The following is a 26,903-nucleotide window of genomic DNA, read 5'->3' as shown; positions in this document are numbered from 1 at the left end:
CTGGTAACCTAAGACGTAGAAGCATAGAACTTTACAGTTGCAGGGGCCATAGGAGTCTTCTGAGAACGGACCCTGGGGTTACATTCAGATTAGCTTCAAGGGTGCAGATAAAGGTGACTTATCTGCAGTGGTCCTTATTTTGGGGGGTTGCTGATTCAGTTTAGGTTCAGGGAGTTTATGGGCATCATTAATAGAACATACCAGGCGTATTAAATTACCCCGAGCAGCCTCCCCCAGGTCTCGTTTCTAGACGTACTCTGCTCCAGCAGCTGCTTCTGGAGGCCGTGGGGCCGCCTCAGTTCCCGCGCCCACACGAAACACCATTATTAGCGTGGTTTTTGGTCCTGCTCTCCTAAATGTTTACTATTAATTTTGGTCAGGCTAGTCCTGTCCCAGTTGATATTTCAGTGTTATCAACTCTTAATTTATCTGTCTTCTTGAGCGATTGTCATCTGAGTAGATTATATGTGTGGACCATACTGCTTTCTGCGAATTTGCTCATTTCACTGTCAACTTTTATTAGGGATTTTTAGTGCAGAATGATTTGAGGACAAAACCAGCACCAATAGCTAGCATTGGGAACAATGGTATATACAGTTATTTCTGCTATAATGCTTGCTTTGTGTTACTTCCATTTAACTGAGATCTAAAATGCAATGCTTTGTCTCTGTTCTCATTGTGAAATTGGGTGAAAGTGAGAGCCAGAAAACAAACTGGTATACTTTTATTATTATTATTTGGTAGTTATACCGTATATGGAAAATTACGAAACTGCTGTTAATGAGGCAGAAACAGTGTACTTAGCATCTGGGCTGACTGTTAAGTTGACAGTGTTTTGACCTCTGGATCAGTGGGTTTCATGCTGTCACAGGCTTTTGGTCTGTTTGAAATTTAAGCATAAGTAGATGCTATATTTACTCACATTTCCCTAGCCTTCCTCATCTTTTCCCTTGGTACTTTTCTCCCTAAAATATGAGTTGAAACACATAGAATTATTTTCCTTGTTACTCAGATAATTCCTCCTGTCTACAAAGAGGGTGCCAAGCCCTAGGGCTCTCTGAATCCTTACCAGGGCCCCGGTGTACCCCGTTCCCCCTTCCTCACAGCCTGCGTTGGAGGCCTATCCTTCAATTTCTGTGTCAGGATTGGGCAGAGAAGGGTGCAATACAGGTGGCTGTCAAGTATGAGTGTGATTACCTTTCAGCTTTATTTTCAGCTTTCTCATGTTACCTGAGTATTGAAAAATAATATTTTACTTTAAAAAGTAGCAGTTCGCTGAGCAAATGAGTCTGCCCCAGACTAGAAATTAGCCGCTTATTACCTAAGTACTGCAAACGTTTTTCCATTTTCAGATGACATAAGTAAACTGTCAAAAGACACATGAGACTATTTAAGTGCATTTTATTATACTGTTTTCTGTTCAGAAGCAGGTACTGTCATGTTAAACTGCTTTATCCTGTCGAAAGTAGCCTCAACTTGTATAGTAGAGAGTTAGAGTTTTAAGATACATTTTTGTTTCTTTGATTTAAAGCAACGAAAAAAGGACAGTCAGATTCTTGTAGACCACAGAGAAATCCTGGCCTGCCCCCATGCTCAAACGCATTTCCCCAGATCCAGAGAGCGTGTGTCATTACTGTGAATTCCCAGTATCCCAGAGAAGCTAATGGCATCTGCTCCTCTGTGCTGTGAAGATCCGTCACCGTTGTCTCAGGAAGCAGAGAGGACACATTATCTAAAACAGGGGCGGCGGATAAAACTGGAGGGAGAACGGTTAGGTAAACCCTAAAACTATTGCAATCACGCAAGTATCCAGGAAGAGAACGTCTGCAGTCCAGACAGCTTGCTTGTTCTCAAAATGGAATGGAGTGGGAGCAGGTAAACGGAAACATGGGAGTCAGCACAGCATGTGCACAAATATATATGCGTCTGTGTGTACAAACTAAAGATCAGAACTTCATCTGATGTGATATCCCAGGGACTGAATTCTCCCGTTTCAGCAGTATGGAAGCATTGTGATTTGGGGCTGTAGCCCTCTCCGGCTCCCACTCTCGCCTGTACTTCTGTGCCTAAAGTGGGTGAGGAGCCTTTAGCCCATGGAAGTGGCTGAGTGCAGATTCCTGAAGCTCATCAGTGGTGGAGGGGGCAGGGAGGGCAGAGGCTGCCACCCGCTCTCACAGAGCCCTGGGGCCACAAGGAGCGCCCCGCTGCACAGCGCAGTGTGAGGGGAACGCGTCCCGTCTCCAAGGACTGGTGCGAGAGAGGTCGCTATTGAAACGTTGGTAATTAGGTGACCTTGTCACTCTAAAGCATTTTTCATAGTCTTTGCAGTCAGACATTTCTATCGTAAAGAGCACTTTAATTAACAGAACCTCTTCTTGAATACTTTTGATACTTATTTTAGTTGACCTGCTAGTAACAGAGCCCTTTCACCCACCAACCTGTCCATAACTATTTATATAGTTACGTGAGTTACAAACATACAGACATCCAGTAGGGGAGTGTGTTTAAGTAATTCATGGTGAATTTTATGTGTATTGTGAAGGGTGTTTGTTAACTTGTCTTGAGAGATCATGTGAAACTTCTCTTCAGCTTTTAGGGAGCACATACTTTGTCTCCTTTTTAGATCTCCTGTTTTATTTTTGTTGCTGTCTCTCCCTATAATAAAAGTGGTAGAACCACATCACTCTCCGTGAAGGAGAAGCTGCGGAGGTGGGATGGGGGGTGGCCTGTAACCCTGACAGCGGTCCTCTGGCCTTCACGTGCGTTTGCCCGGCGGCAGGGGGGTGTGTGGCATTTTTGCTTGTTTATTCCTTGTGACCCCCATCCTACTCCTCCCTTGGCCTTGGAATTAATTATTCAGAGCCCAGTTCAAATCCCGGTTCTTCCACCTCATAGCTGTGAGGCCTTGGCAAGTTTCTTAACTTCTCTAACCCTCATTTCCTTGTCTGTAAACTGGAGATAATATTATCCACTTCGTAGGTTATTATGAGCATCAGATGAGGTGATGTATCGAAGTTTGTCTGTTTAAAGGACCTAGTTCACCACTTGGCTTAGAGTGGAATGGGCTCAATACATATGATAAACATAAAATGTTTTGACTTGAGTGTAGAAAACACTGGTTTTATTCCTAAGTAAGTACTAGACATTCTGAGATGTCTGTGGAAATTCAGACATTATAATTCACTGCCTGGGATGAATGACGGTGTGGTAAAAGCGAATAGAAGACCTTCGTTCAAAGAAGCAGACTACCTGTGATAATGTAGATGTCACCAGGATCTTAAAATTAATGCATCTGTTGATTGGTTTTCATTGCTGTGGCTTGTTTTAACCTTTGGGATATGTGTTAGAAAAGGAATGCTATTTTTAAATGATGCTTAACCTCATCAAAGCTGCCTGTAATGTTCTTATTTTGTGACTGCAATAAACATTTTATGGGATAAAATTTGTATTTTAGTCCTTTCAGGAGAGAACCAAGAAAGAGTTTTCAAGTGAGTTTCTGATTTTTCTTAGTTTAGGTTCCTCAGAAGTTTAAACCTTAATTTGTTTGATGCAATAGCTAAAAGAATAAAAAGTCTTTTGAAAATGTCTTAATTCTGTTGTCAGTACAAAAGATTGTTTCAGTTTTAGCTGGAGTCTGTATTTTGAGGCTTTCTTTAACTGGCTTTAATAAAAATTACATATTTTAGAAGATAGTAGTAAGATACTTGTTGCACGAATGTCCAGATAGTATTCAGACACATTTTGTCTTCTGCTATGTTAGGTTTATTTTTGGAATGGAAGTAATTGAGTCCTCTATTTATATTTACTTTAAGTTTTTTGTGTTTTAAAAATGTGCCATGTTTAGTGCTTATATCTAAGGGGATGAAAAATATGTAGCATGTTTCAGTTTTTCCTGGTTAGTTAATGGTGTAGAGCCCTTTCCAAAGAGAATTTCAGTCTCAGTTTTAGTTTATATGTGATTAGATTTTAAGCTCTATGAAGTTTCAATTTAAAATCTGAATTTATGTATCTAAACTTGGTTCGTTGGTTTTAATCATAAATCATAATGGTCAATTCATCCATTTAAGAAACCAATTCATGTGAAAAAAAGAACAAATGATTGCTGTGGCCATTCTTTTTGCATTTCTGTATTTCAGATCTCAAATAACTGCAGTGAAAAAAATAAAAAAAAAGAAAGAAAGCTGGATTAGCCACTAATTAATTTTTTTTATTTTGAAGAAACTTTTTTGAGTTGTGAGAACTCTACTGTCAAGATAGATGCCCATAAACTTGTATTTTAAAGTTAATTACACATTAAAGTAGATTTACTATCATACTTTATAAGGATACCTCTTCTTCACACTAAAAAAAAAAAAATGTAAAAGTAACAAAATTGTAAGTCTACCTAATGCTAACAGTCTGTTTACATCGTACTTAGGGATGAGCATGACTACATAGTACATATTGTTTGTATTTTACAGGGCCATTTTACATTGACCATTTAACTTTTAAGTTTGCTTTTTCTTTGGAAATCAATTATCGTAGTATTTGAAATGACCACTGTATATTTATTTTGAGATTTAACCAAGCTTCTTTGCATATTAGAAAATACTTCGTAGGACCAACCCTGTTTCCCCCTTTGGTTTATTTAGAAGACTTGCACTGTCTGCCAGATGCTGCTTCCTAACCAGTGCAGTTACGCATCTCATCAGAGAATCCACCAGCACAAATCTCCCTACACCTGCCCCGAGTGCGGGGCCATCTGCAGGTCGGTGCACTTCCAGACCCACGTCACCAAGAACTGTCTGCACTACACGCGGAGAGTTGGTTTTCGGTCAGTATATCGTTCATTTCTGTGCAAATAAAGCTTATTCACGCCTGAGGGCACAGGGTTCTGAGTGGTCTGTGCACATCGTTTTCAGGGTCATACTGTGATACCTCGATTAACAGATCCTCTGGGAACCTGGCTCATTTATAGTCGAGTTGATCTGTGTGAATCCTGTCATGTGGTATTGACTCTGGTCTACACGAAGCCGAGGGTCAGTGGGGCCCATCCTTCCAGGCAAAAGTGTGCAGGTGGCAAGGTTTGGCTTTGATTGACTGTTAGAGCCTTTATACTTTCTGCACGCTTTCTAGCGTCCTTCTGTTGTCATGCTCTCTGCATTTTAACCCCTGCAAGAATGCAGTGCATTTCTGTACCTCTGAATACTTCCTCTCATCAAAACAGAAAGGGTGTAGATGGCCCCTTACTTTTATCTTGTCTTGTTGAAGGATTGGGTGTATGTCCTTTCCTACCACCGCTCGTTGTGGAAGAGCCTTCCACCCCAGATCACCTTCCTTTATTCCTTCTTCTCCATTACCTGAGTCCAGGCTTCTCCCTCATCTCTGCACATCTTAACCGTGACCCCTTTCACTGCCCCTTAATATTCTCAGATGTGTCTTTTACAACATCTGACAAGGCTAATTACAACATCTTACAAATCTAAATGTTAGTTTAGTATTGAGTGATGATGCATTTGAACTTGATCCTCCACTTTGTGACCTTCTGAAATGCATTCCTGTACCTTTTAGAAACATTTTATTCCTGTATATTTTGACCCAATGAAGGTCCACCAAGAAAACACGTCATTGATATACAGTGTCTTTGTTAATAGAGGTATTACTGTATTGTGTATTTATCTTAAACTTGAACATTTGGTCACCTGGTATTGTTAATGTTAGACTGTTAATATACAATGATTTTTTTCTTTTAGTTGTGATACAGATACGATGTTTTATAAAAATGAAGGCCAGTCGGTATGATTTAAAAGTTTTATTTCAGTTAAATTTACGTTATGGCATCACCAATTTCTAGGTGGTTCAGTCCATTTTTCTAACACTAAGACTTATTTCACATGCCTCCAAACCTGTGATGCACAGATGTTTAATGGATTGGCAACCACCCTAGTAGAAAACCTTTGGTTTGGAAATTTAGAAACCAGGGTTTTTGTACCAGTTCTGCTCCTCATTGTGTGGTAATTCATGTGTTCTTTGTGCCTTGGTGCCCTGTCTGTAAAATTGGTGTGATGTTTGCCTCCTTCTCTGTGGGTGTGTTATAGAGTAAAACAGGATAATCCAAAAGCATGCTAAGTGCTTAAGAGGAATGTTCCACATTGAAGGTGCCCTTGATTCCACAGAATTCATACACAGTGATACTTTGGTTCTTATCCCATGTTTTGAAACTCTTATTACTGGATTCTTTATTTAATATAGAACTTACAAGTGCAGTTCTTTTAACGGATGCCAATTTCCTCAGATATTTATAGTTGATTTTTCTAATATAATGAAAGTAAACTTAAGTTGGAATGAATAAAGGAAGTAAGACTCCTATAATGCTAGCTATTCCTGGTATCTTTTCTAAATTAAAACAAAAGCTCTGCCGGCAAGCTAAAAGTAATTAACTCAACTTGGAAAAGACCATCCCTTGCTTTGCTTTTCTTTTTTTTTCCCCCTCATTCACAGAGTTGCTTAAATTTGGCACTTTGAATTTTTACTAAAATTTCTGTGTTTAGTATAGACTTTTTTTCTTGCATTTGAGGGTTACAAGAGCTATAAAAACACTATGTTTGTACGTTCTGAAGTTTAGTTCATGTTTACCTCTTTAGGTAATAGAACAGAATTTGACCTGAGTTTTTTTCCTGTTGTTTCAAATAATGGTCCAGTCTGCTACTTGTCTGGGGTTTAGCAGCCCCTTGACCTTGTACATTTTCCCCTCCTTTTTTGGCTTTATAGTTTTTCCAATTAAAAATTTTATTTTATTTTTAGCCAGAGGAGCATCTCTAGCATGGCTCCCAGCCTGACTTTGTCTCTTTGGGTTTAGTGTGCCTTGTTTACTCTCTTCCTGATCATATTGCATCTCCCAAATATTGAGGGGGTCATTTCTAGCTTCTGGTTGATTTGGTAAAAGTCATTTATTTCTCTGAATTTTTCTGCTTCTTGATCCATTAGATCTGCATCTAGAAAGGGGAATTATAGGATTGTATACTGTAAAAATTTTTTTTTTAATGAAGAGAAACTTAATAGGTACCCAGAACACACAGGGCTTCAGCTATATTAAATATTTATTAATAGACTGGATTTTTAGTAGCATTAGGATGCGGTATGAACCGTTTACATTCTCCTTCTATTTTCCTATCTTATTTGCATTCCATATTGGCCTCTTTTCTTCCACTTGTAGGCAGATATTTTACAACTTTCTTTCAAGTTCTTTAAAATTTTTCTACTTTCTTTCCTCACATCAAGGGGAGGGGGGGGGCTTTCCCTTGGCCTCCATGAGGCTCTTTGGACCAAGCCTTAGCCACCTCCTTTATCAGCTGTAGGTTCTCTAACCTCCTGCTTATTTTCTTAGAGATTAAATCTTCCTCTCGCTCCAGGCGACTTCAGAGAAACAGCCTTTCCTTGGTGTTTTGCCCTTTGAATACACCTTTGTACTCTTGATGGGGAAAATACTTTATGATTCACGATGTAGCAGATTCTTTTGTTTAATAGTTAGTAACCCATCTATATTTGTTTTGTGTGATCTTCCTCTTTCATAGGAATTACTGGCTTCTAGGGTTGGGAAGGACTAAAAAATTATCTAGTCCAACTCTTCTCATTTAACAAATGAGAAACCAGCCCAGAGAGGATCAGTAACCTGTTCAAGACAACCCAAGTTCTAGTTAACTCAAAATTGTTTCAGTGCGCTTGGGTGGCTTTATTGCCTAAAACAGTAGGTCAAGTAGATAGGACAGAGGAGCTTTCTGTATTTATTCTCCTATATTCAGTGCTTTTAATGTATATGCTGCTGAACATGATGCCTTAAGTCATTTAAAATGCTAAGGCATTATGATTTTTATGAAATGCCCACAAAGCTTAACATGGCATGCTTTATAGAGCACATGTAATTTAGAGTGTGTCACTCCTGTATGACTTTGGAAGCTTCTCCTTGAATTTGGAGGGAGGTTCTGAGAACAGAAGTGTCTTAGGTTCACGTTGACACCATCGAGCGCTGCCCTTGGAAGGCAGCCCCAACTGCAGTCTTCCTCCCCCAGGTCAGCTCTCACATTCACACCCAGGACACGTCTGCCAGGTGTGTGAAAGGTCTACCCCTGCAGACCCTCGAGGGTTGACAGAGAGACCACTCTCAAATAATTTTCAGGTGTGAACAAAGAAGGAAGACTAGGTGATAAATGGGTGGGCTGTAAGGGGTGCTGGGAGTCCTTGCATGAGGAGGGTGAGGCTGGGGAGGAGTGTCTCCAAGTTCTGAAGTGTGTTTCTGTAGGACTAGATTTGAGTGATTTGATTTGATTAGTGATTTGATTATTATTTCTAACAATCATCAGATTATTAGAAATTCAAGAAGAGGTTAGATAGAGAGGCAATTTACATAGGGAGGTTGGTTTTTCAGACATTTATCTTTCATGTCATTTGTTAAACAAATGTAAATGTACTTAAATTGAATTTCCAGGAGACAAACACACTAGGTGGTTGACCTTCCCTGTAGCCTCCAGGAACGTTCAGTGCCTCAGTGTGGTCCGGACACAGTGGCTATGGCTTTGGAGCCAGTACTCATTCTTTCCTCTGGGTCCCTGTGTTGATGGCATATAGGATTAGATAGCAAAGATTTCTTCCATTGGGTATTGGGGATGGGTGGGAACCTCAGAATCCAGCGTGCGGGGGTCCTCTCAAAGCCAGCAGTCATAGGGTCTTGCTGTGCTGCTGGCCTTGACATGGCCCCATGGCCCATTGGTCTCACCACAGCCTGGAGTCTGGATGTTCATTCTTAGAAACTTTAAAGATGCTCAAAAAACAGTCCATTGGAGTTTTGTTTTTCTTCTTCATGATCTTCCTTCTCAAATATATAAAAATAATTTGATCTGTTATAAACAGAGAAAAACCCACACGCTTAAGAAAGCCATTAAGAACCTTACAGGGCTATTTGTTCATTTTACCCAGTTGTACCCAGTTAAGTTATGCGTGTTTAGTGGTCTCGTGCTAACGACTGTGTGTTTCTCTTCTAACAGGTGTGTGCATTGCAACGTTGTGTACTCAGACGTGGCCGCACTGAAGTCTCACATTCAAGGTTCTCACTGTGAAGTCTTCTACAAGTGCCCTATTTGTCCGATGGCGTTCAAGTCTGCCCCAAGTACACATTCCCATGCCTACACGCAGCATCCCGGCATCAAGATAGGAGAGCCAAAGTAAGTCATGCTGCCTTTCGACTTCTACCCCACTCCTTTATTAGTAATTTAGAAGAGGTGGTAGTTCTGTGGGATATAATTTAAGATATGAAAAATTATGCCACTGTGCAGATTTTGACGCTCTGTGAAGTATAGCTCATAACTCCCTAAACCTTTCAGTCCTGTCCAGGGGAAAATCTTTGTCCTAAAATGTCACTTACTATTTATGCTCTTGTCATCAGTTTCTGCTCAACAAGTGAATGTTTATCATTTTTGTTCTTTTTCTTAAGATGATTTTAATAGGTTCTTGGAAGACTGTAAAAAACTGTCCTCTTTCAATTTTCATAGTTTCTTATAGTATACACTTTTCACAGTAACATTTATAAGATGAAGTCAACTTAAGACACTGGTTCCTGCATTTAACTTCATAGCCGATGTAAATCCTTGATTAGTAAAAAGTAAATTTCATTTTTTGCTTGATCTCGCTCTTAATTTTGTCAGTGTTTGCCTTGTTGAGTCTTTAATCCTGAGGTGGTGTTTCAGCAGGCAGTTACAGGCTGCCCGCCTGCAATGGTGGCCAGCTTAGCAAAGACGAGGCAGTGAGGGCGCTGGGGTCAGAATCCTGCCGCCACCCACCAGCTGAGTGACCTTGGGCCGGCACTGACCCCTGTAAAGTGAGGGTCATGCTTACGTCCCTGGGTTTGTGTGAGGATAAAGCAGGGTGAGGTCTTTAAAATGCACGGCACGTGGCCCCTCTCTCTGGCGCACGGAGGGCCCGTAGCCTCGGCTCCTTCCCTGCTTCCTCGGTCCCTGGATGTGCACACAGCCCTGGATCAGATGCCCGGCCTGATGTTCACTTTCTTCCTGTGTTGTTTGCGGCAGTGTGGAATTTGATAATTGTGTGAGGCTAGATTTGCTGCCTCAAACTTATTGGTGTGTTTTGTCTAAACTCTATAATCAAGGAAGTATTGGGGGAAGATATGTGGATATGCCGTATTATGTATGTCTGGCTTTAATGTAACATTTAGTTTGGGGGAAATGTCATTGGGTAAACACGATAGAAATGACTCTGTTTACTAAAAAAACTATGAGAAAATGGAATTTTATTCTAATAGGACCTTCATTCTGATCTCTGTAGATCTTCAAAATGAAACACATTACAAGTTAGGGGATCCACATACGACTTGGTGTCTTGACTCCGAAGACAGACATTAGTGAAACATCAGTTAAACAGCCTTCAGTGTTCCTGGTCATCAGCCTTTTGGACACTAGCATAGTCTTCCCTACCCCCTACTCTCCCCTCCCCAACCCCCTGGTGAATATAGTTTTTGACTTGGTTTTTTTATTCAAGTAAATAAAACTTTATTCACTGGAATGTGTATGAAATCTGGAACGGTAGTTGTTACCTGGGAATACAGCACAGCAAACGATTAAAGTAAACTAAAACAATATTCCTCAAATTTGAGTAATGTATAGGAAAAAAATCATTCCAGTATTTTCTTAAAAACTTTTCTCTACTACAATGGTTTTTTAACAAGTGCAAGCCCAAAGATAGGCATTAATGATTGAGTTTTAAACTATAAAACTAAAACAGGGCTTCCCTGGTGGCGCAGTGGTTGGGAATCCGCCTGCCAATGCAGGGGACACGGGTTCGAGCCCTGGTCTGGGAAGATCCCATGTGCCGCGGAGCAACTAAGCCCGTGTGCCACAATTACTGAGCCTGCGCGTCTGGAGCCTGTGCTCCGCAACAAGAGAGGCCGCGATAGGGAGAGGCCCGCGCACCGCGATGAAGAGTGGCCCCCACTTGCCCCAACTAGAGAAAGCCCTCGCACAGAAACGAAGACCCAACACAGCCATAAAAATAAATTAATGAATTAAAAAAAAACAAAAACAAAAAAACTAAAACAAATTTACAAGTGAAATACAACAGAACTCCCAGACCAGTGAACACAGTTAACAGCATTAATTCAGGGAAACGAGTCAAGTCCTCACTGCAGCAGCAGGTGCTGCTCCTCGGGCCCTGTGATTGTCACCCTGTACTACGGGTGCCACCTTTCCCTATGCACACTCCTGTAAAGCCTGGCTTTCTGTGCCATGCTGGAAGCTGGTCGGCCTACCTTTGACCCAGAAGCTTTCGTTCGACATTAGATCTCTGTTCTTGTAAAGTTAGCCCCACATAAATAAGTAGCTCCCACTCCAGTAGAATGTCAAGCATGAAATCTCCCAGCAGTCTTTGGTTAACAGGTGGTTTTATGCAAATGACTCAAACTTATGCAGATGATTTATGTTAATTTTTAAAGATCAATATAAAAATCCCACCTCCCATTTTCATTAGAGAATATATGGCAGTCTGAAAATATACCCATGAAGACCTGCAGTCCCAGCACCTCAACCTCAAAAGCACAACATAAGATTTTTATTTCACAGATGTTTATGTAGTGATTATTATGTGCAGGTACCATTCCAGTGCTTTGTTTCTTGTTTTCCAGTGTATGGTCAGGCATGTTTCCCTGCTGTGTCAAAGGGAACTTTGAATACCCTTTAATCTTTTCTGGGTAATTTAAGATCATTTTGAATGTCCACTACTAGATTTTATGGTGATACAGTCTTGTGACTGTTTTTATATCTTCCTTGACGTCTGATTAACCAGCCGTTTCTTTGGCTGCTTTTCCCTTCCTTCTCTTTGCCTCTTCTAAATGTCTATAAATAGAGCAATGAGGACTTCAAAGTGAAGAATTGTATGAGACGGAGTTGTTCTTTTTTTGTTTTGTTTTGTTTTTTTAAACAGTCTGAGTGCCCTCATCCATGGCAGTCCTGGTTCTCCCATCATTAGTGCTCAGCTGATGGCTATGTGGTTGAATATGGGCCCTGAATCCAGATTATTCGCTCTGCCATTTACTGGCAAGTTGTTTAATTTTTTATGTCTCAGTTTCTTTTCTTTTCTTTCTTTCCTTTTTTAAAAAAATATTTATTTATTTATTTATTTATTTGGTTGCGCCGGGCAGGCTCCTTAGTTGCGGCTCGCCGGCTCCTTAGTTGTGGCATGCGAACTCTTAGTTGTGGCACATGGGATCTAGTTCCCTGACCAGGGATCCAACCCGGGCCCCCTGCTTTGGGAGTGCAGAGTCTTAACCACTGCGCCACCAGGGAAGTCCCAAGAGACAGAGTTTTGGAGCAAGTTCCTAAGAAATAAAACAGTACAAAACTACAGTAGCGGTGTGGTGGAGGACTTTGATTCAGACGAAGCTGAATTTAAAGCCCGGCCCTGGGATTTACACAGCATCAAGCAGATTCTCTAATCTCTGAGCCCGTGTCCCATCTGTGAGGGGGCAGTGGTGCAGATTCACCTAATGGAGGTGTGGGGACGTGTCCTACTCGGGCGGTGCCTTGTACCTGGCTGTACTCACTCTGTGGTGGTGGAGGCAGTCGGCAGCAATTCTGAGCTTAGAATCCTTTACTCATGTGTTTTTACGTTTGTTTCAAGGGTCGCACTCTGTCCTGACTGAGGGTGGGTTTTTGGATTGACTTTTTCCTTCCCACCTCCTGTTTTCCTTCCCCTGCCTTCCATCCCCTGCCTCCCCGCCCCTGCAGGTTTTTTTCAGCCACCTCCTGCCTCCTTTGTTCTAGTCCAGTTATCCTGCCGTTCACTCGGTCTTGCAGTTGGGTCAAGTCAAACTTTTAGGTTCAGCTTTTCAAAGTACCTCCCCTGCGTCCAGCCACACTGTCCCCAGCATGCTGTGCCCGTGTAGACTCCGCCTTTGTGCGCACTGATCTCCCTGTCTTTTTTTTTTTTTTAATAAATTTATTTATTTATTTATTTATTTTTGGCTGTGTTGGGTCTTCGTTGTTGTGCGCGGGCTTTCTCTGGTTGCGTCGAGCGGGAGCTACTCTTCGTTGTGGTGTGCGGGCTTCTCATTGTGGTGGCTTCTCTTGTTGCGGAGCACGGGCTCTAGGTGCGCGGGCTCAGCAGTTGTGGCTCGCAGGCTCTAGAGTGCAGGCTCAGTAGTTGTGGCACACGGGCTTAGTTGCCCCACAGCATGTGGGATCTTCCTGGACCAGGGCTCGAACCTGTGTCCCCTGCCTCGGCAGGCAGATTCTTAACCACTGCGCCACCAGGGAAGTCTTGGTCTCCTTGTCTTGAACAAAAGCCCTCCCTCCTCTCTACCTGCCCGTCTCCCTGTGGTTCTTGCCTGCACTGTAGCAATAGTTGGAGAGTCTGCTCTGTGGTCATGGTCTATCACTATGTCTGCGAAGTTCGTGGTACCCTTATTTGGACTTTTCTTTTTTGACATTAGCACCAGTTTTTAATTTTTTAATCGTTTCTATCCTACAGAAAAGTTGGAAGAACACTGTGGAGAACTCGTGCGTCCCCTTCACCCATATCCCCCAGTTGTTAGTATTTCTGACATTTGCTTCATCCTTTCATTTTCTTCTTTCTGTATCTCTCTCTCTCTTTCTCCTATTTAGGAATAATGGGGCCTCATGACATAAATATATGAGTGTGTTCTGCCTCTCCTCCCCAAAAGGACACTCATGTACATTATTACCACCATCTAGCCTCCCAACCAGGAACCAGCATGGATCACATTACCATCCAGTTCATAGATCCCATGAAAATTTCTCCAGTTGCTGAGATATTGTCTTTTTTCTTTTTTCTTTCTTTCTGGTACAAAATCCAGTCCAGGAGCACATTTTGCATTTAATTGTCCTGTCCCATCAGCGTGCTTCCATCTGGAGCAGTTGCTCAGTCTTTCCCCCTCTCATCCAGCAGACGATACCGGTCTTGTGTTCTGAGGATGACCCTCCTTCCCGGCCCGTCCCCGCTTTCTCATAGTTGGCCTCAGGATACGTACTCTGGCAGGAATCTCCTCATCACATCCCATCGAGGATGCTCACCGCCTACCTGCCCTTCTAGGGATGTTACCCTCCATCATCTAGTCCAGTTGGCAGCGGCCAGATTTCTGCACTGTCAGGTCACCATTTCCCCCTGGTTTTTTTATTTAAAGGATAGCTAATTTTTTATTTTTTTTAATTTTTTTATTTGGCTGCATTGGGTCTTAGTTGCGGCACGTGGGATCTTCCTTGCGGCATGAGGGATCTTTTGTTGTGGCACGCGGGCTCTTCGTTGCAGCGCGAGGGCTTAGCTGCTCCGCGGCATGTGGGATCTTAGTTCCCGGACCAGGGGTCGAAGCTGCGTCCCCTGCATTGGAAGGCGGATTCTTAACCACTGGACCACCAGGGACGTTCCTTCCCCTAGGTATTTGTTCGTGGTTTGTAGGGTGTATTCCAGTATTACACCAAAAACCTGTTCCTCAGAAAAATGCTGAAGTAAATAGATTATGTCCTGTTTTATACTTTCTTTGCAGTTCAGTAGAAGGCAACAAAGCAAAACAAACAAAACCTGAAAGGAATGTAGCATGACTAAAACAAGCCGTGCCATTTTTCATGAAAGAGTTATTTCTGAAAGTGTAAGAATAGAGTCCTGAGAAAATACTTAGCCTAGCTAGTAAGTCTTAGTACTTTTCTTGAGGCTATTCTACTAATTACAGAAAAATCAGGAAACATAAGCAAGCAAAACAATAAAAAATTACCATCCAGCAGAGATGATGATAGTTATACGCCATCTGTTTCTTTTCTATACCCTTTAAACAAATGTGATCGTATCCCACATACTGTCTTGTTACGTTTTTTAATTTGCATGAAGATCATTCCATGTCATTGGTATATGTCCACATCATAATTTTTAAAAATTCATACATTATTGCTCTTATTTAACTACTCACATTACTGGACGTTTGGGTTATTATTTCAGACAGTGAGGAAATGCACATCTTTGTCGCACCTGGTAGACTTAATGGTGACACATCATGAATGTACCACCTTTGGGCTGAATGATGAAATCCTGTAAACCTTGTCTGATCTTAAAAAAGTCCCCCCTTTCTCCCATCAAGGGTGCTTGTGCTCTGTGCCAGGGTAACTGGCATGTCAGGACCTTCTAAAAGCATGTCACTCACGCCAATTAAATTTATAAATCTCATGTGGAAGAAGAGAAAAAAAAGTTAAATCTATAATTTTGGGGTATAGAAATACAGAGTGAGGTCCAAAGGTACGTGAGAAGTGCTCTCTTAAGAAGACCCTACGAGGAGACAAGTGGTTTCAAGAAGAAAGCCATTCCTTTTTTTTTTAACTTTTCTGTAGAAATAGCAAACAAAACCTCAGCTTTTTCTTTCTCATGTGGCTCACACCTTTGGTCAGTGTTTCTCTGCCATTTTCCTAAGCTGCCCTTTGGGATTCTTTGTTCTGGTGCTCCTGGTTCTTCAGAGGAAACACAGGTGTGCCTAGGGCCTCCCTTAAGGCCCAGGATGACCCTATTGGGAAAGGGTGACCTCCTGTGGGCAGATGCGCTCACCAGTGACCCAGCAAATCCCTGGGGGCAAAGGTTGGGAGCGGGGAGGACTCTCTCCCAGAGGACTCTCTCCTGAGGGCCAGAGGAAAGTGGGGATGGATAAAGGAATTATGTCCAGAAGGTTCAGAGCTGCTGAATTAACGTAAGGAGGGAAATGGTTATGTTAGGTAGGGAAATGGTTTGTAGGGGACAGGGAGTGGTTTAAACCATTTAGAGCACAGTAGACATTCAGGTGTTGAAGCAACATTTGATTTGTGGATTTTCTTTTATGCGTCTTTATTTTCATGCATAATTGCTTCCTGGTGCAGGGCTTTCATTGTTAAGAACAGGTACAGAAATAGTAACATTCAAGTGTAAAATTACTACTAACTCTGAAAGAAAACTTGCAACAAGTAACAGTGTGTTCAGGCATCCAAGATGTGTGGGCCTGCTTAGTTCATCAGTCAAATTCTCTCTCAAGTTAGGGTACCACCATCAGGCTGTGTTCCTTGTCTGATCTTTAAAAAATATTAAAAAAAAAAAAAATCAAGGTTGCTTTTGCTCTGTGTTAGAGTAGCTCACAAGTGAAGACCTTGTAAAAATGTGTCAGTTGTAGCTCTGTGAGTAATAGAATGATTTCTAAGCAAATGTGGTCCAGTGCCTCTATACCCAAAATGTTAAGTTGAGCTGCACTCCAGTGATGCCCTCTGCCTTCGAAAGTTTGTTTCAAAGCTAAACTGCTCTATTCTTTTTATTGTGTTTGTTTGTTCTTGCTGCTTCTGCCTCCTGAATTCTTGGATGTGAAGTAGTGGTTCCTTTGGCCTGAGAGATGAGGGCTGACTGACATTTCCCTGCACCTCTTCTGTTTTAGAATAATATATAAGTGTTCCATGTGTGACACTGTATTTACCCTGCAAACCCTGCTGTATCGCCACTTTGACCAACACATCGAAAACCAGAAGGTGTCTGTTTTCAAGTGTCCAGACTGTTCTCTCTTATATGCACAGAAGCAACTCATGATGGACCACATCAAGGTGTGTGCGCATCTCTTATGTCCTTTAAATGAACCGCAGATCCATTCATTGGTCATAAATCAAGGCTGAGCTGCAGATTACGGTAAAGCATGTGCTCTGTCGAAGGAAGGGATGGACGCCGGTCGTTGGTAATGAGCAATTTACAACATGCTGTCGTCACGAGTTCACTTAACTGAGGGATGCTTTTTATTCCCGAGCCCTGGTCTGCATACCATGAAAAATCAAAGCAAAGTAACAAATGCATGCCCTGACTTTAAAAGAATAATCAAGCTTTTAGGGTTTTTTTCCCCCCTATATGTGAAAATGAAGGCTGTGAAGTTTACTTTTTTGAGAACTTGGTGTTATGTAGGCTTTAGAAATAGACAGGGACTCTGATGAATTATGTTAATTTGTATAAATATTGGTGTGTTTAGAAAAATGAAGGTTTTCCCTTGAAATTACTTAAGCAGTTAAGTTTGCATTATAATTGATGCCCTGGATCTTGTAGTCTTTTTTCTTTTTAAATCAAGTTTGCATGTAAACTGACAGTGAAATGTCCAGGATACAGCACAGTATCCAGCACCTGCTGGGTGTTCAGTTAATGACACGAATAAATGTCCAGTTTGGACGACCCACTCTCCAGTCCTCAAAAGGGGCACCTAAATCTCTTTATAGCCTTTTAAGCTCACTAAGGACAGAGCTTAGTCCTCGCCTCTTAACTGTCCACTGTGAGAGGTTAAGCAGTTTGATTCCTGTGTCATCAGGAGATAATATCCATCGGCTCTCAGAGATTAAAGTGACTTCTTTTTAAAAAGAGAAACAACAAACCCAGTATTATCATGAACTCAATCTCTCTTTCTCTTAGTTTTTCTGTTTTTAAATGTATTATACAGAAAAGGTCAGTTTAAAGAGCAAACCAAGTCTCTAAATTATTCTAACCTCATGTTAGTTAAATGAACGGACTCTTAATTCTTGAAAGTTCCCGTGTTGAGTGTATATGAGCTCACAGAGCATAGCTGCCTACTGCAAAGGGCTTAAAACCTCTCAGAGAGGCCACTCACTAGAAGCCAGGTGAAGGTAGTGATGGCGTGGCATTACTAGGGCGAATAAAATGCATAGAAGTGTCTCATCATTCTCACTTTAAGTACAATAAAATCCTCTTAAGATGTTTTAAAGATTCTTACTAAAATTACAGAATTATCTTGACAATAAATATTTAATGAATGATGAGGAAAAACTACATACTGCTAATAAAAACGCAGGGACATTGGAATTAGACCCAGATATTTTAAATGTACGATATGCAGGTTGGGTGTGGTGCGAGGAAAAGAAGAAAAGTTGCTTCTTAAGAGGCTTTTAAAAGGTATTTGCTTTCTGGAACTCATGTAACATCTGGAAGTGGGGTCATCCGACTTTGTGGTTAGGGTCTTCCTTGTGTTAATAGTGAATTTGGAGGAATACAAGGTTCCAAGAAATAGAGACTGAAGAAGACTGGTAAAACCCTGTGGCCACAAGGAGGAGAGAATTGTTTTTATTCATCCGAACCTTCACGAGACTCCATGATACAAAAACAGTGGGAATGCTCACTTATGTTCTGATTTCAAGTATGTTCTGTATGTTCAAAAATATTATCCTGCCTTTATGTGTTTGGGGCTGGATAAGAATAAAGATAGTTTCAGGGGCACCCTGTTTTTTTTTTTTTTTTTTTTTAAATGTATGTATATATCTAGCTTGTGAATTTATTTACATTGTCTAATACCAGCGCTGTTCAGTTTTTCATGAGGAAGAAATTAAGAGAAAGGAGCCCAGGAACCGTGTTTCTCTACATACATATTTATTTAGAGGTAGATTTTTCTTTGCCCAGTTTAATCCAATTTGTATCATTTCTTGGTTCCACCACAGTGTGGATGTATTCGCTGTGTGGGACCCCTGTGCTCCGTGTTGGCATCTGCATTTAAAGTAAACCTTCAAGTTATGGTCATTCAGGTTTTTTATTGTTGCAGGAGCTAAGGAAGCATTAATTCCAGAAGAATTAAGTTGTATTTCTTTTATTAAAAAAAGACATTCATCCTTAAAAAAATAATTTTATTTTTACTTGAAATATAAAAACAAAAGGAGTAAATCAGAAATTCTCATTTTTGCACACATTCCATTGCTCTGTGGTCACAGCAGAACTTTTTGCTGCTTTTCTGGAGTTTCTATAGCATAAGGCTATCTTAGAATACTTTGATACTTTACCCTCTCTTCAACTTTTTAGTTAGTAAAAGCGCATTTGCCTAGAACCTTATGAAAAGTATATCAGAAGATTTGGGGTTTGTTTTCTTTGGGTTTTAAATGGTTAAAAATGTAAAAATTTGGCTTCTGTTTTGAAAAGGACCATTTTAAACACAGAGGCCTCTGCACTGCATGGTGGAAAAGAAGCAAATGCACAGTTTTTGGTGTCAGGAGATGACATCTCTCCCCAGATTTTCTCTTTGCAAAGGCACATTAGACATTCAGCCCAGGCCCTTTTCACAGCCCAGTTTAACGATTGTCTGGGGAGACCTATAACCTCTGCTCATGAGGAAATTATAGAAGCCCCATTTTCCCCTCTGGGGTGAGACAGTATTGAAGAAGGTTGGTTAATTCTTGGTACAGTTTAGAGAAGAGCCTGCCTTGAGAAAGTATGCTGGTGAGTTCACCAAAGGAACAGCTTCTTACTGAACACTCAGAGTAGGGAGCTGAGGTCTGTGCGGTGTGAGTCTCTGTGGCCCAGGGCACTAGCCGTGCTAACACGAGTTAGGACGCGTCCTGCTGTCTTTCTGAAGATTCAAGAACTCAAAGGATACTGATAAGAGACGGCCCCATCCAAAGATAACTTGTAAATTGAGGCACAGACATATTTGCTTGCTTGCTTTTTTTGGAATCCAGGCTTCTAGAACACAAAACAAAAACCAAAGTGAGGTCTTCAGGATCAAATTGCACTAGTTTTATGCCAGTGGAATTTGAAATCCTGTGAGTTTAAGTTGAGGCTATGGAGGCTACTATGTTAATGATAATAAACAGGCAATTTAGAAAGGCTTTTTGAGCAGCTGCTGTGTATAGTTCACATGTCCAGGTGCTATCAGTAAGAAGCGATGGATTGGGATAGGGGTAGAGAGATTAAAATGACCCAAAATCCCCCCAGCAAAAACCCAAACTGTGAGAAGTATTTCAAGAATGTGAAAGACATTCAAGGGAGGGAGAAAGGTTTGCTATTAACACATTGGTCTCAGGTGTTTGTTAAAGTTGGTTAGCTAAGGGTTTTGAACCCCTACCAGTATATTAGCCTATTTAAACATTTCTGGGTAGATGTGAAAGTAAAATGTTCTTCCCCAGAAGTGGTCTGTGGTAGAGGGGACTCACTCTGGTACATTGGGGGATGACAGAGTGCCAGGAATGATTTGGACTCAATACAGAAGTCTTTCTTTTCAAATTTTAAAATGGCACAAGCAAATAAGCTTTAAAAAATTATTTGGAACAAGAAATGCATAACTTAGAGCAACTATAAAAGTTAATACTCCTTTATTTCTTTTTATGTGTATATTTTGCTTAGATTTTCATCTTGCTGTATTAAGAAATATTTCTGAGTGAAAATAAAATTGTACTGAAATGTCTATAATGTAGTAAGATAGTCCACATGTGCTTTCTTTTAGTGGTGTGACTTGTGAAAGATATTTCTTTTCTTTTTATAACATAGTCTATGCATGGAACATTGAAAAGTATTGAAGGGCCTCCAAACTTGGGTATAAACTTGCCTTTGAGCATTAAGCCTACAACTCAAAATTCAGCAAATCAAAACAAAGAGGACACCAGATCCGTGAACGGGAAAGAGAAATTGGAAAAGAAATCCCCATCACCCGTGAAAAAATCTTTGGAACCCAAGAAAGTGGCCAGTCCTGGGTGGACGTGTTGGGAGTGTGACCGGTTATTCACGCAAAGAGATGTTTACATTTCCCACGTGAGGAAGGAGCATGGGAAGGTAAGTGACGAGTGAAATCCTCCCTGTCAGTGTAAGGAGGACACTCCAAGACGTGGGTGCTTGCTTGGCTCTGCTGGTAATTAGTAGGATGACCTCGAAAATCACTCGTTATCTCTGAGCCTCAGTTTCTTAATCTATAAAATGGACTCTCTGGGATTTCCCTGGTGTTCCAGTGGTTAAGACTTCGCACTTCCATTGCAGGGGGCACGGGTTCGATCCCTGATAGGGGAGCTAAGATCCCACATGCCACGTGCTGTGGCCAAAAGAATTTTTAAAAAAGACTCTCCAAGTCCTTATAATCTTGTTGTGTGATTTTGCTGATAACGCCTTCACTTGTGCTCCCCGAGGCCAGCAGGGAGTTATCTACCACACCCGTGTTTATAGCTGAGGAAACGGAGAACCATGATAAACCAAAGTTAAAAACATTTGAATTTGCCTGTTAGCTCTATGACAAATAAAGGAGAAAGGAGGAGAGAAAGAAAGTGGGTGTTTTGAAAACTGTTTGTAACATTTGTCTGACTTGTGTGATTCTCTCCTGAGTTTGGTGATAGGAGAAGAACCTCATCCATAAACCATCCAGGAGAAGCTCTGTAACTTAAAATCTCTGAAAAATCTGAGTGTGCATATTTTTTCTTTTTAAAATAATAAGTGTACATCTCTAACCATTATGGATTATTTTTAATGCCCATTATTAGACTTAATAAAACTAGTAAGATTATTTTTTAATATAACTCTCATTGTTTCAAAGTTGGTTTGTTCCAGTTAGGATCCAAAGAGTCTGCTTTGCCTTTGGTTGTTGTATAACTTAAATCTCTTATTCTCTAGCATTCCTCCTTCCATTTCATTTTATTTTTTAACGTGCTGTATTTGTTGGAAAAATTGGGTTATCTGTCCTGTAGATTGTCCCCCACATTCCTGGACTTAGGTAATTGCTTCCTTTTGACATTGTTTGTTTCTCTTTATCCCATAATTCCTAGAAATTGGATTAGATTCAGGTTGAATTTTTTAGATGGGAATACGTCATCGGTGCTGTATTTTTGTTTCACATCCCAAGGCACGTAATACCAGCTTGTCCTACTTTTGGTTCAGATACACTGTACTTTTAAAGAAACCATCTTATTGCTTTAATTTAAGCCAATAAAACCAAATAGTTATTCTTGGGGAACGTGTGTAAAAAGTGCATAAGAATTGGTTTGTGATTAATATATACTAGATCCTTGAAAACTCTGTTTCTATAGCATTTACAAATTAATCAAAAGCATTACTTTGTATTCTCATTTATGCTGTTTATTTGAGGTGCTCATGAAGCTGGCATGTTTGACCTTCCTGCCATCCAAACAATGTAAACTTGCCTTTGAGCATTGATCACAATGATCACAGATGGCAAAAAAATGTTTTTTTATTATATTTTGCCTAGCTACCCTTAATTCAGTATCTCCTCATATAAGAATTAGTTACTTATAGAATATAAATGGCTTTAGTAGCAAGCACATCGCTCATTTAACTGTCTCAACCTTAGGCCCCCCTCATGGGCTGTAGCATCTTAGAATATTCGTGCTAAATATTGGGTAGTTCTTTTGCAGCAATACTTGATAAACCTACTATATAAATACACGACCTGTAGTTCTTTCAGAGCCCAATGTGATGATTCTAGGAAAAGTCTTCTTTTCTTGGCACCCAAACTGGATTTAACAAATGTTGAAACGAGAGCAGACGGTAATAATTATCTGGTAGTCCGAACCGTTCACTTCTTATGCATTTGAGATTTCTGTAACCAACTTGGAACCTTTCAGAATTATTTACTTTCTTCTTTTTTTAAAAAAATATCTTTATCTTGCACGTCTGACAATTACTGGGTCTAGAATATAACATGAAGAGACAGCTCGGAGAAAGAGTTGATGGGATGAAATGTCACACCTTCCTGCGGGACCACAGCCGGCCGTGTGCGCATGCGCGCCGCGCACGCGGTGTGAGCCCTGACGTTCGGGGCACCGCTCGTCGCCGAGCAAATGTTTGGCTTAGCAGGATTTTAGGATTAGCTTTGAAGAAGTTGAGACTCTCTGCCTTTTGGAGTGAGGCACCTCAGATCAGATTACAGCTTCAATTCTGTTCACTCGGGCCTTCTGAAAGAACTAAAGGGAGGTGGGGAGGGAAGGAAAGACGTCTTTATAAGCTGTTTTGAAATGAAAAGAGTGTTGAACTTGAGTCAGAAACCAAAGCGTGAGTTCTCCGTGCTGAGTCAGACTGGACCCTCTGCTTCCACACCCCACCTACAGACGTCCTTGTGTCTGTTCCCACTCTTTCCTTCTTCCCTCCTGTCCCCAAACCTCAGATCTCCTGCCCCCTTCTTTTCTCTCTCCTGCCTGCAGACAGCCAGCAGGCACCCCGCCGTCCGCGCATCTCCACCCCCTGTGCTCCTCGGCTGACCACCGCGGGCTGACCACCGCGGGCTCCGTCACCGGACCCACCTCCCTCACTGGACCCGCCTCCCTCGTGCCCTCCTTGTGGAGGCAGGCGGTCGTTTCTCCGTCTTCACGTCCCTGACCCACTGCGGTATTTCACCCGACTGGCAGTTCTTCCTAAAAGCATTTTCTCCTCTTAAGTGTGAAACAGTACACTCTCTCCTGCGTTTTCTCCTGGTAGTTCTCTCTCTGGGAAGTTTCAGGTATCCCCACAGCTTCGCTTCTCACATATATCAATATATGTGCCGAAAACTTCCAAATCTCTGTCTACAGCTGTGGTTTCTTGCCTGTATTCCAGTCCCTGAAATCCAGCCACTTATCAAGTGTTTCAGCTTCTTGTATCATTTACAGAAGCTTTAAGCCTGTTCAACAAGGAACTTAAACTATTCTCAAATATAAAATCAGAAGGATGAGCTTGTCAGTAGTATTAATCCAGTGATCTCGTCCAAGCTATGAGCCTTCTCTCAGATAAATGTACAAATACACAGAATTTTATATACAATTTTAGGGGCTCACGTACGTCCTGAGATACTTTCTTCGTTGCTGTAGGGATGTCCTAGGGACCTCAAATTAGGATCCTCTCAATGAGATAGTGTCTGAGGTCATTCTCACAGATCAAATAAATCTAGAATTTAAGGCACCTGATAGTAAATAAAAAAGTGAAAGTTGGGCTTCCCTGGTGGCGCAGTGGTTGAGAATCTGCCTGCCAATGCAGGGGACACGGGTTCGAGCCCTGGTCTGGGAAGATCCCACATGCCGCGGAGCAACTGGGCCCGTGAGCCACAATTACTGAGCCTGCGCGTCTGGAGCCTGTGCTCCGCAACGAGAGAGGCCGCGATAGTGAGAGGCCCGTGCACCGCGATGAAGAGTGGCCCCCGCTTGCCACAGCTGGAGAAAGCCCTGGCACAGAAACGAAGACCCAACACAGCCATAAATAAAATAAATAAATAAATAAAAATAAAAAAATTAAAAAAAAAATCTTGTCAGTTTAAAAAAAAAAAAAAGTGAAAGTTGTCTGTACTTGTTCATATCTTGAGAATTACTCAGTGATCCATGATAACTGTAGCCATTTTCTCATTTGCCGCCAGTACCCCTACCCATCAAGGGACCGTTATTAACTTTTAAATAGAAAGATCCTAAAGCAGACTTGCATTTACTGAATTCTGGAACTCAGATGCCATCAAAATGGACTTTATGAGACTTTCTGAGGTTCTCTTGGGGTATAGATGTGGTCCAGGTCTGTGTCTAGAAATTCGGAGGAGCCTGGGGTTTCAGAGCCTGACAGACTTGGGTTTGAATTCTTTCTCTGGCCTTACGGAGCCCAACCATTTCAGAGAACAGGTTGTTGAGTAGCTTGGTTCTGAGCACCAGGAAAAAGAATGTGATGAATCCTAACTACAGGTAGTTCCAGGTAAATTTTATTTTCTTTTGTTTACCAGGGTACTTGGTGGTAGGTAGAATAACACCAGAGATGGAGAGTAACGGGGTTTCGGCACAACCTTTGACAGAGTCACTCAGTACTGCTTTGTGTAGGATCGCACAAAAGGGCCTAGATGAGACGTTGAATTTATAGCTGACTCATGATTCATTGCTCTGTTGGAGAGAAATCTTCCATTTTGGATCAGATTTTACCCAATATTTCTATCAATGACTTTTGACTGTAGGGAAAGAAACTGGGAGGGATTTCACAAGGTAAATCTTAACAAGTAAACAGACTTTTCATTTAGGTTTTAAAAAATCAAGCACACTGATATTATGTGGAGAAGATAGGGTTTAGTTATCTTACGTGAAAAAACATTCCACCTTTGTTTGCCCATCTTAAGACCACCATCCTTTGCGGCTGCAGAGATAGCATTCACATCAAGGAAGCAAATGCCCTTTGATTTGGCACTGTAATCTAGCTAGTGGTTCTCGAAACTTGATTGTGCATCTGAATCCCCTGGGGGAGGGCTTGTTAAAATCTTCATTTCTGGGTTCCACCCCCCCCCCCACACACACACACAGTTTCTGATGCAGTAGGTCTGAGATGGAGCCTGATAATTTGCATTTCTTACAGGTCTCCACTTTGAGAACTGTTGGTGTACCCTAGGTAGCCGTAAGAGCCCCTAGAGCCCATTGATCTGTATGAGAAATGTCTTATTTCTTGCCCATGCAGAGTTTGTTACAGGTGTGACAGTTCTCTGGGGCAGCTTTCCTTCCAGTGACTCTGATCAAGACCGTTTCTTTCAGCCCCATCATCTCAACATAGGAGCCCCTGCAGTAGGGAAAAAAGACTAGAGAATCACATGCCCTTATATTCTGGCTGTGACATGCAACACATACCATTGGCCAGGACAGGTCATGTGACCAGACCCACTGGCAGTGTAGTCTTCACTGTGCCCCGGCTGGGGGGCAGCGGGGTGGAACTACAGGCAATGTTTACCATGCCCAGTGCGTTGGCTACGGCATCAGAAGTGGTGTGCCCGGGTTCTCATGGCACTGACTGAAGGTGGGTATTGACACTAGCACTTAGGAGGGTAACCGGAAGTGTGAGGGTCTGGAAACAATGTAAGGAGGAAAAGAAGTTGGAGTCCGAGGGAGCTTTGATAGCTGTCTTTAGATACCTGTATCCTCCATAGAAGGACCAGTGCATGATTAATTACAGGGGAGCTGGAGCCTTGTGGGTGAAGTACCTACCTACTTGTCATGGGTAGGTAGATTCAGGCAGCAGCCAAGTGACCACCTGTAAAGGGATGGAATAGAAAGGATGCCTTTCAGACTCACACCGGGATTAAATGAAAGCATCTGTAGTAATACATGCAGTGGTGACATAGCTACCAGGAAGTAGGCATTTGTATGGGATCACAGTCTAAAAGTCATTCCATCCATCTGCAAAAAGCATTTCTTCTAACAGGTGATCTAATCTATAAATTGAAGCAGAACTTGCAGAACAAAGTCATTGTGACCCCCAGTGGAACTGAGTCCAACAGAGTGACCGCACATTTGAATCACCTGGAACACTAAAATCCCAGCACCCATGTGCTCCCCAGGCCAATTTCCTGGGCGATGCTGGGGGTGAGACCTGGCATTGGCATTTTAAGCCAGGTGATTCTGGTGTGTAGGCAGGGTCAAGAGCACTGGTACCACCAGGGACCGGCTGTGGCCCTGGCTCACCTGACTGAAGCACACACCTTTGCTGCTTTATGGTGCAGGGGAGGCTGGTCCCAAGTGCATTTGTTTAGGAGATTCCACCTAATGCTCACTGTTGGGGGGGAATGCAGGTGACACAACTCATGGGAAGTTCAACGTTAGTGAGTAGATGAGCAGCTGGGCCTGGAGTCTCACTATTTAATGCCTAATTGGAACCTATTCCAGGATGTCTTAATGTTTCTGTTTCTGATGAGTTTGTAAACCCTTTAAAAAGTCCACAGATCTCATCGCCTCCTTTTTTGGTACTGGTTGTGCGTGACCTGGAATACTTGATATGATTTCGTCTCTTCTTTTGTGAAATACACTTTCAGCATACTCAGAGATGTAGGTGAAAAGGGGGCAATGGCAGAAACGGAAAATGGGAGAATGAAACGATGAGAGTGTCTGGGAGATAAGCAGAGCTATTGATGTGAGCATGCTGTCATTTGCCTTTTTAAATGATGGTGAGTTTCCTGTGTGTGTATACGTTTGTGTGTGTATATGTATATGTATATGTATATGTATGTATTTTTTTTTTTTTTTTTTTGAGGTGGCATTTTTTTTTTTTTTAATTTATTGATTTTTGGCTGTGTTGGGTCTTCGTTTCTGGGCGAGGGCTTTCTCCAGTTGCGGCAAGTGGGGGCCACTCTTCATCGCGGTGCGCGGGCCTCTTATTATCGTGGCCTCTCTTGTTGCGGA

The 26,903-nt window shown here is 41.7% G+C and overlaps 1 protein-coding gene across 13 annotated transcripts in view; it reads left to right on the top strand.

Annotated features, from left to right (window-relative positions):
- Positions 1–26,903, top strand: part of ZNF532 (zinc finger protein 532) — a 104,488-nt gene that overhangs the window by 60,442 nt on the left and 17,143 nt on the right. For 11 of the 13 annotated variants that reach the window (XM_057527055.1, XM_057527054.1, XM_057527051.1 and 8 more), the window contains 4 exons: positions 4,632–4,813; positions 9,021–9,197; positions 16,433–16,595; positions 20,293–20,574. In XM_057527055.1, coding sequence (XP_057383038.1) covers positions 4,632–4,813; positions 9,021–9,197; positions 16,433–16,595; positions 20,293–20,574 — 804 coding nt within the window. Of the gene's footprint in view, positions 1–4,631; positions 4,814–9,020; positions 9,198–16,432; positions 16,596–20,292; positions 20,575–26,903 lie in introns of those variants that run through there. The other 2 variants (XM_057527056.1, XM_057527057.1) reach the window with 2 other exon arrangements.

This window comes from Balaenoptera acutorostrata, chromosome 13 (assembly GCF_949987535.1).
Source record: "Balaenoptera acutorostrata chromosome 13, mBalAcu1.1, whole genome shotgun sequence".
NCBI lineage: Eukaryota > Metazoa > Chordata > Mammalia > Artiodactyla > Balaenopteridae > Balaenoptera > Balaenoptera acutorostrata.
Note: the sequence above shows the minus strand (reverse complement) of the source record. Positions and strands in the feature narration are given on the sequence as shown.